The sequence below is a fragment of the Pelmatolapia mariae genome, linkage group LG15, assembly GCF_036321145.2.
Source record: "Pelmatolapia mariae isolate MD_Pm_ZW linkage group LG15, Pm_UMD_F_2, whole genome shotgun sequence".
NCBI lineage: Eukaryota > Metazoa > Chordata > Actinopteri > Cichliformes > Cichlidae > Pelmatolapia > Pelmatolapia mariae.
The window spans coordinates 6,698,594-6,716,724 of NC_086240.1; the positions used below are offsets into that span (position 1 = coordinate 6,698,594).

Below are 18,131 nucleotides of genomic sequence, written 5' to 3' on the forward strand. Positions count from 1 at the left end.
CATCTTTGACTCATCTTCAAAGGCAACAAGACTTCAAAGACTGCAGTAATTTTGAACGTGCTGCGGTCTCCAACCACTGTGACTCTAGCATATACAATTATATCGAAGTAAAAAAGTCCCTTTAAAATGCTTGCCACTGTTAAAATAATTTTCTTACTGTAATCTTAATGTAGTAAAACACACACACACACACGTGCACCCAGACTGAAATAAGGAGACGGGGATGAGAGGATATTAGTTCTGAATCTCATATCCTGTTTTATTGTTCAAATATGGCAGAACAAGATATACAACACAGTACAAACAACACACCCACTCAGTCGGACATACACGTGGAAACATGGAAAGGCAAACAGAGAAGACATATTTGTATACTTGTTCACACACGCACGCACACACACACGCGAGTCTGAGTTTCCATGATTGATACAGACAAGAATTTCTCAGGGGAACCGCTGATCAAACGTCCCACAGACAAACACATCCACGCTTTCACAGACACATGAACAGGCCAACAGGACAACTTGTGTATTAAAGGGGATTTTAAGGAGATTAAGGACCCGGTGACAACAAAAAAAAGCGAAAAGAAAATGTTCAAAGTCCACCTTAAGACAGCTACCCCCCTCCTCCTCCTCCTCCCATCCGTCTGTGTTATTGACGTTTCAGTGAGCCCACAGTGACGGGCCTTAAGTAGGTGCCACAGAGATGAGAGTGCATTTTCCAGCTCACACTTGTTCTCACCGCAGGGAAATTAAACCTCAAACAACTGAAAATCAAAGTCACTTGCTTTTTTCTTACAACGGAAATAACACATTTTCTGTCTTATGGTGGACTTTTTAAATTTTTTTAAACATTTAACTCAAGAATCCAACCCTTTAGCCTCAGGCTGATGTTTAAGAGACTTTGGCAAATCCCCGAACCTACCCCACACACGGGGTAAAAAACATCCTTCAGGAAAATGAGAATCGCACGAGTTTGTTTTAGTGACTGAAGGCCACTTTGATCTGAACAGTATAAACCTGCTCTGTAAAATCCGAAACCAGTTTTTAAAAACATAAATTACAAAAATCTTGTGCTTTGTACACCTTCGAAATACAAACTAAAATCCAGCGTCTTCATTTTTTTTGTTTTTACATTAAATCGTGTAAATCAGCTGTAAGACAAAGCAGCTAAACAGATAAAATAATCACTGTTCTAGCTGTTTCCTGCAGTAATATCTAATTTAACACTGGTGCGTACGTATTTCTGAATAACAGTGGATGGATTTCATGAGCACAATGCTATAAGGGCCTTTGTCATTAAGCTTACATTAAAAAAAAAAAGATGGAAGACAGCGAAATTAGGAGCTGTGGGGTTCTCAGCTGTGAGGAGCTATTGTGTGACTCTCAATCACTGCTTGCCTTTAACAGCTCTTCCATGTACAGTACTACAGAATCAGATGCTTCTCAGCATCAGCATACTGATACACCCCAAAACAAAAACACTGAGAATCAAACAAACGGACTCCAGCCTGTGTCACAGACTTAATAATTGACCAACGTGCGGTGTGCTGCTCTTTAAAAATGCATTTCAAAGAGAATCAAACAAAAAAAGAAAAATCACACTGATGTATTAGAGAGGAAGGTGAGTTCTGAAATAAATACTTGAGTCTAACAGTAATAACAGCTTGTCAAGGATTTAATCATGAAGGTTTTGGCATTAATGGAGATACGTTCTTGGCAACTCATAGTGTAATGTTACGCTGAAGCACATCATTTTATTTTGTAGCATCCCCAATCCACCAAAGTTAGTGTTTTTATTTATTTTTAGTGGAGGTCGATTTATAGGATTTTGCTCAAAAGCATCATTTAAGTCTATCTCAACTCCATGATTGTCTCGGTGCTGCCTCGGTAGTACACACTCTGGTAATGCAACTGTAATATATGACACTTAAAGCAAAGCTGTGGGGTGGGGGCAGGTTATGTCAGTTTCTGTACCAGACGTGAAGAAGATAAAATAAAATGCTAGAAATTTAAATAAGATCTATTTAAGTGGACTGCCAAATGCAACAGAAGCTTGCACAGATTCAAGTCCAGCATACTGACGCGTGTCTCACACTTAAGTTTGAAGAATCCAGCCAGTCACACGGCCTCTTCAGCCACAAAGATGAACAAATGATTTTCTGTCTATGAAGGCAGAAGACGTTTAAAGGATGGTGAAAGACTCTTCACCTGAAACCGTTTGAGCAAAAGGCTTTTTTTTCATTATCAGAGGGAAATAAAGGACATTTCAAGTTCATTTTAAAAGGTTAACTAAACTATACACAAAACTTAATTTTTCTTATTCTAAAAGGGCAGTTTTGCAGTGACGGGTCACAGTGAAGCATTAAATACGGATGAGTGTCTCTACAGGAGTGCTTCACATCTGTGTTCTGGGTTTGACGTGCAAATATGTACCCCTCCCCCACAGATCAGTGCAGAAGGAGGGGCGAAACTCTCGCTGTTAGATGTAGGACAGCAGAGTTGGTCAACAGGCTAAACAGGCTGGCCTGTTAGGACGGTCACCTGGCGTTAATTTCAAGCTACATTATCTATTTAACTAGCACTGTGTCGAGCTAGGTCAGGTGGGCGGGTGGCTGGCTAGCTGGGTTAGCTGGTCAGCAAAGTGGGCTGACTGGTTGGCTGGTTCAAGCTTTGTGCCCAGGTCTTACTGACTCTTCTCATGTCTAGCCAAGCCTGGCTGATGGTGTCCGGACTGCTGGTTTTTCAGTCTCTGCGCCTGGGTCGAGTGAGGTCACTTCCTGTTCACTGTGATGGCGTTGGCTGTAGTGTTCGTCTTTGTAGCAGTTTCCTCTGTATTTCCAGGGGGCTTCACTGCGGCAGCATTAGGACCGCCCCCATTCTGAAGTGTTTCCTGTTTGTACTGTTGCAAGGCGCGGTTGACGGCGTCCTCGACCAGTCGCTTGCTGACCCTCAGCAGCTCCGCCTCGTCTGGCTCAGACCGGCGACGGCCACCTGGGTAGCAAAAGCACAAGTATATGAGCACGTCATGTCCATTAACAGCGAGTTGAAAAAAGTAATCAATCAACTTTGCCAATAAAAGAGTTTGTCAGCAAGATTGTGGGGAAACAAAAACAAAGAAAATCACATAATTAATCAAAATCAACAAATCTTAGAAGATCAGTGGAATTGTGCCAAAGGAGGAAGCCATCCAGCCCTGGGCCAGATTCAGATTACATACTTTAAAATTGTAAAAAGAAAAAGGGTACTGGACATAGCAAAACATTTTACATAAATACTGCCTCAAGGTCGAGAGTCTGGTCAGTAACGACCCCTCCTTCCCTTAGTTAGCTCCAGTTGCTAGGCAAAGTGTGTACCACTTGCAGTTGCCGAGTTGCTGCTGGAGTTGGTGGCAACAATGATGCAGCACATGGGGGGCGCTAGTGAGTAAAACTTGCTTCTTACCAGTGCAACCAATATGTTTCAACACGTTGACTTTAAGTTGAAAGTCAAACGTTGCCACGTTTCTGGCTTGCATATCAATTTTGCAAGTTTGACTACTGCTGAGTAAGTTGTTGGCGAGTATTTTCAGACAAGCTGGCATCTGCCATACAATCTATGATTCAGCACTAGGTGCAGCACACTCTTTGCTACCAATTACACCTGGCAACTCCAAGCAACCTCCAGCAACCACTTGCCAACTGGTTGCGGAACACGTACGTTTCCCTAGCAACTGGATGTTGCCATAGGGTCAATGACTGATCTGTAAGCCTGCGTGACTGAGGTCTAAATTCGTTTTAGCCCATATTACGCGTAGTTTTAAAATGTAATAAAGGCAAATTTTGTATAACTGGCACCTTCAATGTTAAAGGCGACCTATTATATTTTCACACACTGTTATAATGATGGGTGCTCCTATTAAACACAATAAATATAACATTTTTAAATTATGAAGCCAGTGCACAAACATCCGAATGATGTCAGTGGTAGGAGATTTCCACAGTATTGTCATCAACCTGAATAATGCAAAGCGACGCTACACATTCAAGAATAAAAACATGGGAGTGATAACAAGGATGCCAATGAAACTCTAAACCCGATTTATACCACCATCGTCAACTGTCAGAATATAAATGCCCCCTTGCGCCTGTAAAAGGGCATGTTAGAGCAACATCAGTACTCAACAAAAAAATATTCAAACCCATCATCAAACTGCTGATTGTTCTCTGTGTTTGTGGCTCCAGCTGAGCTTCCACTTCACCATATGTGTCAGGAATTAGTCAGTTTTTCAGCTATAGTAACATTTAACTCGACGGTAAATTTGATTGCAGCACTAAGCTGCTTCCTGTGGTGTCTGAGTGCCTTTCTGATGAAAGCACGGCCCGTTTCATTCTTTTTCTAATATGCTCAAAATGAAAACAGAAAATAACCATTAATCTGACAATAATTAATTGTGTGCATTCTCCACTCATCACAGACTGAACACGGCAACAACAGATTGATGTCCCAATAGGAAAGAAGTGATCGTTGCAGAGATGATAGTCACAGAAGATGTAAACAGCTGATATTAATTTCCTTTTTGGTTTGAACACCAAAGCAAATCGTTTAAGTTTAGTTCAGCTACAGACAAAATGGCAGACAGGAGACGGCGACGCCAGTCAGAAGAATCGCCGAGATGGTCAGTCAGTCAATAATTCATGTAGAAAGAGAGCAAAGCAGGCAGGCAGGCTGTAGGATGGACAGGCAGGAGCAAGCCATTCAGAAAGAGAGTAATAGAAAAATCACCCAGCCATCCAGTCTGTCTGACGCACGCAAACACACACACAGACACGTACGCACAAACACTATATAACCGCATTAGCTTTTGATTACCAAGGCCAAGCATAAGATTCGCACACTAACCCTCTTTACCACAGAATCCCACTGGGCCCATAGGTTTGTTTCATTTGAAATCAGCGTCGTGCTCTATCATTCATTATACAGCGAGACAGAGCATACAGCAGGAGACGACGATGATAATTTTGCTGAGGTCAGAACCAGCCGAGAGTATGATGCGTAATTTATTGTCATCTGTTGTTTTCATCCGACAGAGGTGTCTCAAACCAGCCATGTGTCACATTCTGTTCTTATGTTTTTTCCCCCCGTTTGTTTTGTTGTTTTTAAATATTAACCTACAAGATGGTGAAATTAAATTAAAGCAAGTTCTGATACTGTGTTAATTGTTCAGTCATCTGCTGTTAGACTGTTACATAAGTGACAATCCACACACACAATGAGTCATTTTATATGAAAATCCTTCTGTGCAGACTACTAAATTAGCATACCCATGAATAATAAATACAACAAGGTGCCACCGACCTTGCTGTGCCCTCTGTTAATATGCAAATATCAGTGAAGTGCATCTGCTGACCTCTGTGCAGAATATAATACAGTGGCGTCAGTCACCAAAGACCGACTGTCAGCTGAAATCTATTATCCAGACCACTGGAATAAGTCACTGTCGCGAGTATATCACCTCCGCCACGGTCTGATGACACGAGCACTGTGTGACTGTGGATTTATGCTGTTTATGCCAAGCGTCCAGCCTGCTAACAGCACGCCAAACAGAAAACAGGAGTCGTCAGAACAAGCCAGCAGTCGCTTCTCACTCATCCATTTAACTTCCCCATATGCTTGAATCAGCTTTTCTATCTATTGTTTTTGAACATGTTGTTCTGTTTTAGCAACTTGAGGTTTATCGAGTTGTGATTTCTACAAAACGCTGCTGCTGCTGTTGTACTGAGATGTTATTTGATTACCTGCCTGCTTGTCTTTTTGAGTGAGTCATACCTCTGATTGATGTTTGTTTTTCTATCTACCCCTTAGTTTTAGTGACTGAATTCACTGAATATGCCTTTCTCAGTAAAACTGCAGGCACATTTCTAAGTAGCGCAGAGTGGCGCTCCTAGCACTAATGATCGCAATCATTTAAATCATGTGACGGTCACCCTGTTTAGTCTTTGCTCCACTCTTAGAACTCCCTCACAGTCAGCGCCACAAACCGTCCGCTCATTACTGATGACCGTTTTCTGATTCATGAGATAAACAGCAACTGGGCCAATACTTATTTATTTATTTTTTAAGCAGGGAGCATATTCTGCACTTTACTTAGGCAACCTCCTAGTGGGCGACAGTCTGAAGTAAAACAAACATTAAGATGTTTGCAGTCCTCTCTGCTGTCAGAAACCGTTTAGTCAACATTTAAAATGTAGTAAAACTGCAGTAAATGTAGTTAAATTAAACTGTGCCTAACAACAGTAAAGCTGTAATTTGAATCAAACTAATCTCTGCTTTCTTTATTTAATTAAACTGTTTAACAACACACTATGTGAGGTCTCCCTGTTTTTGTCACATTCTTTTCAGCCAGGTTGCAACACCCTGTTCATCTGTAGACTACTTCTGTTTTTTCTTACTCATCCCAATTCAAGTGCATAATCTTAGCTATAGTAGTTATTACAGGACAAACAAAAGTTTGAGTCAGCCAAGAGAGACCGAAAACATTAGGTGTAGATTGTACCCCATATCAGACACACACGGCATGTTTCTACTACTGTTTGGACCCGATCTGTCTCAGAGTTTTTTCCCCATCTGTGCAAGACTGTCAGTCCACTGTTAACCTCAGCTGTCAATGCCGGGTGACGTCTACTTTTATTTACTCTGGAGGAGGCCGTAAACCTTTGTGAAAGCAGTCCAGTATGGGTGAGTGAGTCAGAGAATCCTACTTCACATTGATGGCAGCCAGGCTGAGGAGAATTGTTGAGGGTATGCTGAACTGTTGAGAGTAAGCGCAGCAGTTTTTGTTGCTCTTAGCGTTTGTTAACGTCTGTTAGCTGCTGTTTGTCAGCATTAATTAAACTTTCTTTGATATGGCCTAACACATTACTGGACTCTGAGGCAGCTGATTGATTACATTCTCACATTGTATGAGAGGGTATTCAAAGTGTTTATCAGACACTTGAGCCTAACATTAGCCTACATACATAATGTTCTCCTCCACCTTTGGAGTACTACATATTTGACTGGTCTCTAGCCACATGTGTAAAACACCAATAGTTGGAAGGGAGATGTCCTTCCCAGACTCTGTATTCAAATATGGTGGATGGTTTGTTGGAAGATGCACACTTAGACTGAGTACAATATGCAACCCAATATTGATGAGTGTATTTTTAAAAAGTGCTTCTTCAACATTCTTTTCAAAAATTATATTTTTTGCTTTGAGAGAAACTGACTTGCTGGGAAAAATGAGGAGCTTTAGAAAGCACATTGCTTTCGAATAACTTTAAATTGCCCGACCCCAATGGAGACTGCTGGCTCAAACTTAATTAAGTAATGATTAATATTTATAAAGGTTGCATATAGTGCTGGCTCCAAATTAACAGTAAAAGATGTCGTTGGCGTGGCTGGATTTTTTTTAAACATTCAACAAAGACATCCATGATAAACTCTGCAGCAGTTCACATATAAAAGCTGAAAACTGTACGTTAATTGTGTTTTGTTATTGATGTTTTGTTAAATTTTATGTTGGATATTTGAGGGTTTGTATAAGAATGCATTAGAGCTGGCATATTTCAATATGTTTGGTCTAATCATCATTTTATGAATTGAGAAATAGCCCAGTCAGTGATGGTTACAGCCAGAACAAACTGGGTGAAACCTAGCCTCTCATCCAAACAGAAGAATCATATCACGGTGGGAACTGTGTAATTTACTGCACAGGATAAGACGACTACAAGAGATATTCCTCAACAGGGAAGGTTCTATATGGAACATATTTGCCTTAATTAATTGAGGCCAATATGGCTTGGGCCTCAGTCCCGCAGGCCTAGCGACAAGTCTGCGCAACTTCCAGTAGCTATGGGTGTTCCCTGACTATTTGGCAAGTGGTTGCTGTAGGTTGCTGACAGTCGCACTGAAACCTCCTTGTGACTGTGTTGGTCAACAGCAGATCAGTAAGGTGCAACTTTTACTCCGTGAAGTCTCCAATTCCCCTTTGTGTTGCACTTTTTCCAAGTTTCATTACTACTTAGCAAGTACCAGCTGGTTGCAGAATGATTTGTAGGCCTACATCACTGGGATTAGGCAGGTTTTCATTCATTGGCTGGTTCTACAGTTGAATTGCAGTTTGTACACATGCTGAACCCATTACATGTCCACTAGTCTCTAAAGGTCTCAAACCAATTTAAGTAATTTATTTGCATATAGATTTCACATAAAACACATGAAGAAGGAATGTCTGTAATAAAATATGTGTAAGTAAATATCAAAGTAAGAAAAGTAAACCTAAAATGTAAACAAGGATTATGATTTAGAGTGCAGGATGAATTATTTTAATCAAATGAGGGGGATGCAACTGAAACAAATACATAAAACCCAGCAGCACGATTAATGGACAGCCTACTTAATCACTTCCTGCCCAGATGCTCTAAATAGGACAGAGGCTGCTTCTGCTTCCACCATTTACGCTAACTTAATAAAGAGGAATGAGATTGTATGTGATTGGATTACAACAATATTAGTAAAAATACTGAGAATGATCAGAGAGACGATTTGGATACAAAAAAGCAACGAGGTGGTATCATCTTTTGTAATCAATAAATTGGAGATTATTCCGAGGCTGGAAGTAATCACACCATTAATCAGCCTGAATTTGATTGTTGTGAAGGTATATGGGAAATGATGGCTTTAGGGTAATTGCAGTTGTAGCTTGTAATCAGATGCAGATCACATTTTGAATGAACCTTCCCAACTCTGATTGTACACATATGACGGGAGGAGGACACGTACTTGAGCGTTTAGCACGGACTGGAGCCTGAACCAAATCTGCAACACAAGCACAAACATCAAATATTAAGTAAGCACAAACAAACAAAGCAGACATATTCTGGCGTCTCAGGGATTGCACACACTCTCCAAACAGCACCGTTATAAGAGCCTCTTTGTGTGTTCCACAGGGGAGATACTTTCAGTGCTAGACAGCAGTGATTTTAAACATTAGGTTTGGACCCCGGGGCTAGATGAAGCCTAAAAAGGATGCAGAAATACTGTGAAGGCAAAACTGTTAACCAAAGCCACTGAGTCATACTACCAAAATACTGCATTAGGTTGGACAGAAGGATGGAGAAGGAAAGCAGGGCACAATACCGTGGGCAAGTTTTCTTCTTGTAAAAGTGGCTTTTAAAAGAAATCTGTTGCATACCAGAAGCTTTTATTTTGAGGCTGCACTTCAGAAAATAAAACAGTGGACAAGATACGATGACATAAGAGTGAACTAAAACCCTGACTTAGCGCTTCTTGAGTTCCTTCCGTTGCAACGAACACCCAGAAAATATCGCTTTCGATGCCAACCTTACGTAAGGCGGTTTCGTCTCACTTGTCAAAGGTCCCTTCTGTGTCTGTATCTGTTAATGTGACTGCGTGTTTCTACCTGCCTATTCAATCTTGACCTGTTGAAGTGACGGCCTTTATGATGGCAATAAAGCCATCCTCTGTACCTGTTTCTCACCCACACACACTAGCAGAGAAACAGATAAGCTTTTCAAACTGCGGATAAACTGACTCCACAGCAACGAGGCTGACAGACACATGAATCTCACTCGCTCAACTTATCTCTGTCTCTCTCTCCCTCACACACACACACACACACACTCTCAGAGTTCCCACAATTTCTCAAAGCGCCAGCCCTCCTCGTATCCTCTCCTCTCGCTGCCACTCTGCTTTTACCTTCTTTAACCTCGCTCTCTCTTTATTCAAACATTTGTTCCTCTTGCTCTCCCTCCCTTTACCTTTTTTTTGCTGGCTGTGTTGTCATGGTGACAGTGATGAGAACCAGACACACACTTTTAACAGCAAAAGGAGGTTGTACCGACTTTCCATCTGCTTTTGCTGTCAAGTTTAACTCTCTATAGCCTCTAAGTATCATCTTCTCCCAAACCAGTTCGTCTTTTCTTCCTCAGCTTCGTTGCCTCTTTCTTACGTTCTACTTTCTCACTTTTTAGCCTTTTTCAAGTCTCTAAAACAGGTTTTTTGGTCTTAGACTGAAAGAAAAAAAAAGTAGAGAAAAAAAGTTGCAAGCGCTCTGCACTGAGGTCTGATCATCAAGGAGTGACCCTAATCATACGCTAATGTAATTTTTGTTCTCGTTTCTAAAACAAAGGGTTTTCTACTTCGATCCATGTAACTAATGATGTAGACATCTTTTAGTGTAACTTTATTGACTTGACTTGATTTTACCCACATCCAAACTAGAATTATTATTACATTATAACCTTGCAGTTGTGTCCCTCCCGCAATCACTCAAGGTGTAGTGAAGACTTTAAAACTCATTTTATTAGTAATTCAGTTTCTTATCCTTCCCTGAGTCACTGAATAATGGTCCAAACAAGGGGTTTTGCAAATCCTTTTGATATTACAGTAAAGCTGACCTTTGATCTTTTACAGCCACAATCTTATCAGTTCATCCTTGGTTTAGCAGATAGATGGAGATTCCTTTCAGGAATTACTGTGATGACATATTCACAAGAATGGGCTTGGCACTGTCACCATTGACAAACAAAATCTAAGACGTTTATTGCTAAGTTTATTGTTATATCTGTTGCCGAGTCCATGTGAAAAGTTGTGTAAAATGTAATTAGTTCCCTCAATGTGTTTAGGACATGTGACGAGGTACATAAAGACATATGAAATCACTGTTCTGCTACTGCTGCTGCTGGTTCAGATCCATAGAAACTCAACCAAATGCTTTCTTGCCTTATTTTTGTTTTTTAGAATATGCATTCAATCAACAGCAACAGAAATTGTCTTATTAAATAAAACACAATTCTAATCTTAACATGTGGAGTGGTTTTCAATAACTCAAAGAGGTTTTCTATTAAGTTTTCTAAATGAAAAGGTCACTCTGCCACAGTCACAGCATGTCAGTGTACTGATGTTAACATATGGTTTAAAGCATCAGAGCTGCTGGGTGTTCTTGATATGGTCTCCTTTAACTTGTTCCTCTCTGACGTGCTCCTGATGTCTCGGTCTCTAATATCTTCCAGGTCTCACAGTTGCTCCGAGAGGCAAAGGTTGAAAGGTTCTTGGTGTGCAGATGCTATGTTTAGGATTTTGACCGTACACTGTCAGCTTTGAGTCTGTACAACGTCAAGTGACAGTGTGTGTCTGCTCGAAGTCACCACTCCACTGTAATATATGTTGCCCTTTGAAGGGACCGTTAAACACCATTACTGCAAATTCTCTTACACAACCTCCCCTACTTATTCATCTTGGTTTTAACAGCCTCTTCTTCAAGAGAACCATTTGCAGGATTCTGTTGAAACCTGGCCAATTTCACTTGAAAATATCACCTCTTGGATGGATATTTTACTGAGCCCAAACCGGAAATTAAACGTACCAGATAATGGCAGCTACCGTGCACAGGAACTAGCTGTAGTATCAACAATGACCCTTAATAATCGCATTAAATTGAATCTAATTTACTGGATTGTGTTTGCTATCTAAAAATTTGCTGTCATAAATACACTCTTTTTACTTTGAATGAGCTGATCATTTTTGAAAGCTCTCGCAGGGGTTTGAGCAGAACATCAATGCAGCATATCTGCAGAAGGAGGATGAAAGGAATGGGTAAATAAAAAGGAGGAGAGGAGCGTGTTCGGGCCCTAGAGGAAGGCTTGCTGTATCATGAGTGCGTGCTTTGACCTCAGCATCCACAAACAACTGGGAAAACAGAAGAATTTGATAGTAGCCTAGTAATGTAGAAGAGACTGAATGTAAAAGCTTCTTCTTCAGTACGTGACTTTAGGAAGCAGAGGGTAACAATATCTGCGCAATAGGATGGAGCTTGAAATGAGAAAAAGCAGGGGGAAAAAAAATGAACGGTGCATGTGAGGACAAAGACGGAGCGAGAAAGCTGAGGTTGAAAAAGAAGAGGCCGGCGGGAGTTTTGTAGGCGGGGTGGGTTGGGGTACAGAGCACTGACAGTTTGCACAGAAATATACCAGAAAGTTTTCCATACTTGATTCTGACTGCAGCAGAGTGCAGCACATTTATGCCTGATTCTCAGCAGCCCATATCCTGGTATACACTTTATGAGGATGAGCTGTCCATGGATCGTTTATTATTAAGCACCAGGTTAGATTATTAGCCTCTCAAAAAGCAAACAAATGCGCTCCCTAAATACATGCTGCAAAACAAACAGGACGCAGTATTAATCCGCCAGATTAAACATTTGCTTATCTGCATTAATTCAGATCAACAGACCTGCCAGAAATAGCTTTGAAAAGAAAATTCAAAGTTTTATCACCGAGGAAAATTCTGCGGCTGTAACGTGGCCTAATTTTCCACTACTTTGTGAATCTTGCAACACAAGAAACTAATTACGTTTCTGACCATCTCTTCGCCGTGCCAGAGCAATGGGATACAGCAGGGTGTTGGTGCCCAGATGTGTGCAACTCAACCAGCGCAGTGAAGACAATTTTAATGGCTCAAATAAAATGAGGATGATGAAGAAGACACAAGGAGGGACCCACTAATCTGCTTTCATATCATTCTAAATACAAAATAATGAGATTAAAACAAAAAACAATGGTGATACATAAAGTGTGATCAGAATTTTTTTTTGTCAATTTCAAGTTTCTCTCAATAAAATTGAAAAGAGGGAAGCTTCCTGATTTGCACGCCGCTCAGCAAACTGAGCTAATGAACTAAAAATGAACACGGATGGTAGCGAGCCAAAGCCATGCTGACTGCACAATTACACACGGAAACAAAGTGGTGCGGACTCATAGATGGCACCAATAATCACCAATAATAACAACAGATTTAGTAAAGTAGGGTACAACATTTTGAAAACGTGGCAGCTTTAATACTGTAGCAGTCCAATTAATACTTGAACAAAGTACGTTTTCAATTTTTTTAGGCAGCAATGGTTCCAACAATTACCGTAGTTTTTTTTAGAAAGATGATTATCACATAATCAGTGAGAGGAAATCAGTTAAATGAACATCATGTAGGAAGAAAGGATTAATATGTGAAAGTTTGACTGAATAAGTAAATGTAAATACTGCAGCGACAAAACCAAAGTGTCCATCTTCTACTTGTGTTGAGCCATTTTATCTGGTCCAAAAATATAAATCCGACTGATGAGCTGCAAGAAATGTCAGCAGATCCAGCGAGCAATGATATCTAGCCCAAAAGACCAGCGCTGCCTTCATTGAGCCATGTGACCGACAATGAATAAAGATAACAGTTTCAGCGTTGCTTTCATTAACTTAAGAAAAAAAAAAAGTGGCACATGATCTTTTAAGATTCGGCCTGTGGGTTTGACACTGGAAGCAGACATTAAAGCTGCGGAGCCGGGCATGTGCGGCGTCTGTGAACTCAGTTTGACTGCACATCAAACAGCCCGGTCTTTTAGTGTGAATGGAAAACAAGCACGAAAAAAATAAATAAAAATCCCACTGCATTTTGATTTGATATGTTTCGGTCTTTTACTCTGGTGTGACAGAACAACACATCATAGTCTGCTTGCTCATTTCCACACCTCACCAGTAAGCAGTGATAGTAAACTGGTTTATTTTCATTACTTACACATAGAACTGTATCTAATTTGGCTTTAATGTGTGCTGGAGATCTTTATAACGGCTGGAGACAGTCTGGTCCGGTTCTAAAACAAATCGAGCTTAAACAGAGTCTGCACAAACACAGACGCTGGCTGCAATCCTGTCACAATCAAGCAGTGATGGGGAAAAGGCACTGAAGAAGTGAACATCACGTATTGATTGCACCTTAAAAAAAGCAGACAGTGGGTTGTCTTCATGTAACAAAAACTTAGTCCCCAGGCCCCCCAGGCCATGCTTTGGGCCATGTGTGGTGAAATTTAAACCCAGCTGTGACTCACTCCTTAGTATCAGGACATGAGGAAAAAGCAGACAGCACTCAGAAATGGCCTTTTCTGTTCAGTGACCAAGCTTACTTAGCTGTCATCGGCTGTCAGGTCCACTCTTATAAAAACACACTTACAGGTCATGAAAGAATGGGAATATTTCAGTGTTAGTAATACAGAGAAAGGTTTTTGAGTGCTTTGGCATTAGCAGAACTTCTGATCTGATTACTAATCCAATGTGGTTTGATCAAAGACAAACATAAAACATCTTCAATTTAGAAGAGGAAACTTTAAATGTGGGTTTTATAAATAAAAACACACAAAGTCCAGTTAATCACACAGACTGATTTTCTTTACAAAAATAAAAAGGCTGTTTGGTGTGAACCATGCAAAAAAAACCTTAAGACTGCTGACAATCTTCTTTAGAGTTGACATCTGGCTTGGATCACATAAAAAGCAAGACATGTAGTGACGAAAAGTTAGAAACAAAACCAAATAAAACCCCCGAACCCATGGGTAACACCAAAACGTGCACAGATCAACAAATTCCTAAAGTCGTGTTCATGTGTCTATCATAAGGAAAACACTGAATGGTGTTAGAGGAAGGCTGGTTCCCAAAAACCAAATCTGCAGCATATTTTAAGTTTGTGAAAGATGATTTCAGTGCTCCACAACACACTTGGAGTAGCGTTTTATGTGGACACACGAGACAAAAGTCGAACGTCTGCAGTTGAAGACAGACGTCAAAGCAGACCAACACAAACATCCTACCCCAACTGTGAGGCATGGTGGAAGGAGCATGGTGATTTTGGACTGCTTTGAAAGGTGATTGTTGCTCCTAAAGGAGATGTTACTAAATTCGAGAGTTTTCCTACTTTTTCACTTACCGAGTGTGTCTGATCAATTACAGCTGTCTGTATGGTGTTAATTCAGTCAGATTGTTTCGTCTATAAACACCTGAGTCCATCTGATGGGTAATCATTTCAGAAATCCTTTCATTTCCTGATGTTTCCATACAACAAGGACGAGTGAAATCAGAGAGGCGCCAGAATAAAAGAAGAAATCTTAGCACAGAGGAGTGGCTGGGAGAAAAGAGGTGAAATGAGCAGCGCTGTATCCATCTCTTCCCTTTCTCTGTTTCTCTTTGTTGTCAACTTGCTTCCCCTCTTCTGCACGTGGTCCCTGCTGACTTCATCAGCACATCTCACAAATACAAACACAGAGCTGGATATTTAACACTTCTGTGACGTCACAGTTGTGCAAACCCATGCGACAGGGAAAGATGTCCGATCAAGGTCATTTCTGCTCTTTTGTTACAGATCATGCAGGTGAAAAGCTAACACAGATATCCATATAGCGGCTGTGTGACTGTTGATAGCTTGTCCCAAGCATGCTGTGTGAGGAATAAAGTTTACCTTTATCAGACTGTTAGAAGAAAAGAATCTAAGATATGGGTACAAATTAACTGCACTGAAAGGACATGAGTGTTGCTCCTGTCCTTTCCATGTCAGAAAGAAAGCTGGTTTAAGTAAGTTTGAATGCGGCATGGTTGTTGGCACCAACAACAGCTGCACAACAGTTTCTGAGTATTTTAGAAACTGCTGATATTTCCCCACACAACCATCTCTAGAGTTTACAGAGTTTTTTTTTGAAAAACAGAAAGGATCCAATGAGCAGCAGGTTGTCTGGGTGAAAATGGCTTGTTGATGTCAAGAAGTCAGAGAAGAATGGCCAGATTGTGTTGCGCTGAGGCAACAGTGAAGCTGTTTGCACACTGAAAACGATGACTAGCGATCATACAAAGTGAATGACATTCCCTGACTTCAGTGGACTATGGGTGAAAAAACACTGGCAACACAGAGTGAGTGGACCTGAGATAAATTTTTCTGAACTATCAGGTGAGAGATTAAAGCGACTACCAATGAGAGCCCAGGATACTGTTGACTGACATGTGACTTCGTAGTCGAGGGTCAATACTAGTCAACTGGAGCCTGGAAACTCTGCAAGCAACCAGCTGTCAGCTTCAAACAATGCAAAACAACCTAACTGCATCTGTTTTTAATGCCGCAAATCAAATAACCACCTGTTACGACCAAGCTATAGATGAGCACACATAAATGCATAACACATTGAATGTTGAAGCAGATAAGCTACAGCAACAGAAGACCAGACTGGATGGCACTCCTGTCAATTAACAACAGGAAACTGAGGGTATAATTCACACAGGCTCACCAGAACTGGACAACAGATGATTGGAAATATGTTGCCTGATTTGAGGAGTCTTAATTTCTGCTGTAACATTTAGATACTGGCATCAGAATTGGGTGTAAACAACGTGAAATGACAGATCCATCCCACGTTGTATCAATGGCTGAGGATGGTGGATAGTGGTGGCGGTGTAATGGTGTGGGACATGGTTTCTTGTAACACTTTGAGCCGAGCATCATTTAAACACCACAGAATACCTGATTATTGTTGCTGATCAAGTCCAGGATTGGATTTCGATTACATGTGCCCCATGTAATTAATCTTTTTCACAACTCATTCTTGCACAGAGCTCCAACATCCCCAGGAAATCCACATGCTCATTAATACTCAACTAAATAACAACCGTAAGAACACATCTAGCTCTCATACAGCATTTTAATGAGTATGACAAAAAATGGCTATTATTCATAAAGTTATAGTCGTATAAAGAAATTAATTCAACTGTTTCAATTTTCTAAGTTTCACCAGCAGTGACAGCCAACACCACCGTGTGACACCCTGTCTTGTTGGTCAGTGTTTTATTCACACACAGATACACAGCAGGAACACAAGTACGCATGTGTCTTGTTGCGCTCACGAGGGGCAACTGTCACCACATCACAGGGGTAGCATCTGACCTACAGAACACACACACACACACACACACAAACCCGTTTGTTGGCTCCCTCTACTTGTCTCTGTCTTTGTCTCAATATTCCCATTTCTCTTAAAGCCCAATCCCTCCTTTCTCCCTCATTAGTTTTCATTCCCTGCGCCGCTCTTTCCTTTTCTCTATCCTTCTCTCTCCACTCAGAAGTAGGGCACAGTGGCTCGACTGTTTATAGCAATGCAGCTGCAAGCGGGGGAAAGAGCAACGAGACACATCGGGGAGAAAACAGAGAGAAGGAGGGGAGAGCACACTCAGCCCAGTTTAATATTTCTTCCCTTACGAAAAAAGAAAACACACACACACACACACACACACACACACACCCCTTCTGCAGACGAGCTATTTCAGCTGGTGTCAAAGTCTGTCTTTATGACCTCATGATCAGCACGATCAAGATCTCATGTAAGGCCTGCACACACAAACATACCCTTAACTGACCATAAATCAGTGGACGATTTTATTACTTTGTATCTCTGTTTAATTATTAATCTAACTGACAGGTCGTAGAAGGCATCATCTACCTTCTACGTAAGCGTAGCCTCACACAGAGACTAGTTTTTCTATTAGTATCTACATTAGATCAATTTCAATTTACCGACTTTCATTTCATTACTGGGACGAGACAAACAAGTAACAAATCCAATTTTACCTCCCGAAGAGTAAAGAGAAACCCTTACACTGACTGAAACCCTCCCTTAACTAGAGTAAATCTATATGTGGCAGCATGTGTGCATTCAGTTTAAGACAAGAAATGTATTGACTTTTAACACTACTCTTTGATGTAGCGTTAAATGTTGTGACATGCTATGACCCTCCACAACAGATTGTGTGTGTGCTTTGATAATATTGGAGGAAGAGAGTAATAATTTAAATTTTTGTCCTATGACATGCAGCAGCACCAAAAACTACGCTGCACATTCATGCAAAACCCAAATTAACTAACAATACAGCTGCTGCAGAACAATGAGAGGGAAGGCTGCAATCAAACCACAAACTGCTCCCATAATTATCCTCTGGAGCTCATTTAATTTCATGTAAGCTGATGAAGAGCAGCCTCTTTTTGTTGCTGTCACTTAGTGGAAAATTTGTCCCCTGACTTTAACTATTTATTCATTTGAATTTTCCTTTAACCGACCGCAGATATTGTGCAACGACCCCGTGCATTAGATAACAGTGGTGCTCGAAAAACAAAAAAACATCTTCCAGAAGACACGTTAACTGGCTAATCCATGGCACATGACGATTAAACGAATGCAGAATGATAACCCAAGAGGCATTTATAAGTTATTTTAGAGCCGCCCCTCCCTCCACTCGAAAA

The 18,131-nt window shown here is 40.8% G+C and overlaps 1 protein-coding gene across 2 annotated transcripts in view; it reads right to left on the minus strand.

Moving 5' to 3' along the window:
• Positions 1-234: 234 nt before the first annotated feature.
• The window catches only part of LOC134642925 (A-kinase anchor protein 7-like), a 45,778-nt gene continuing 27,881 nt past the window's right edge, over positions 235-18,131 (minus strand). Inside the window, exons 10-11 of one of the 2 annotated variants that reach the window (XM_063495017.1) lie at positions 8,802-8,837; positions 235-2,993 (exon numbers count right to left, since the gene is read on the minus strand). In XM_063495017.1, the coding sequence (XP_063351087.1) occupies positions 2,773-2,993; positions 8,802-8,837 (257 nt within the window). In that variant the 3' untranslated portion in view covers positions 235-2,772. The remainder of the gene's footprint in view (positions 2,994-8,801; positions 8,838-18,131) is intronic. The other variant, XM_063495018.1, reaches the window with a different exon arrangement.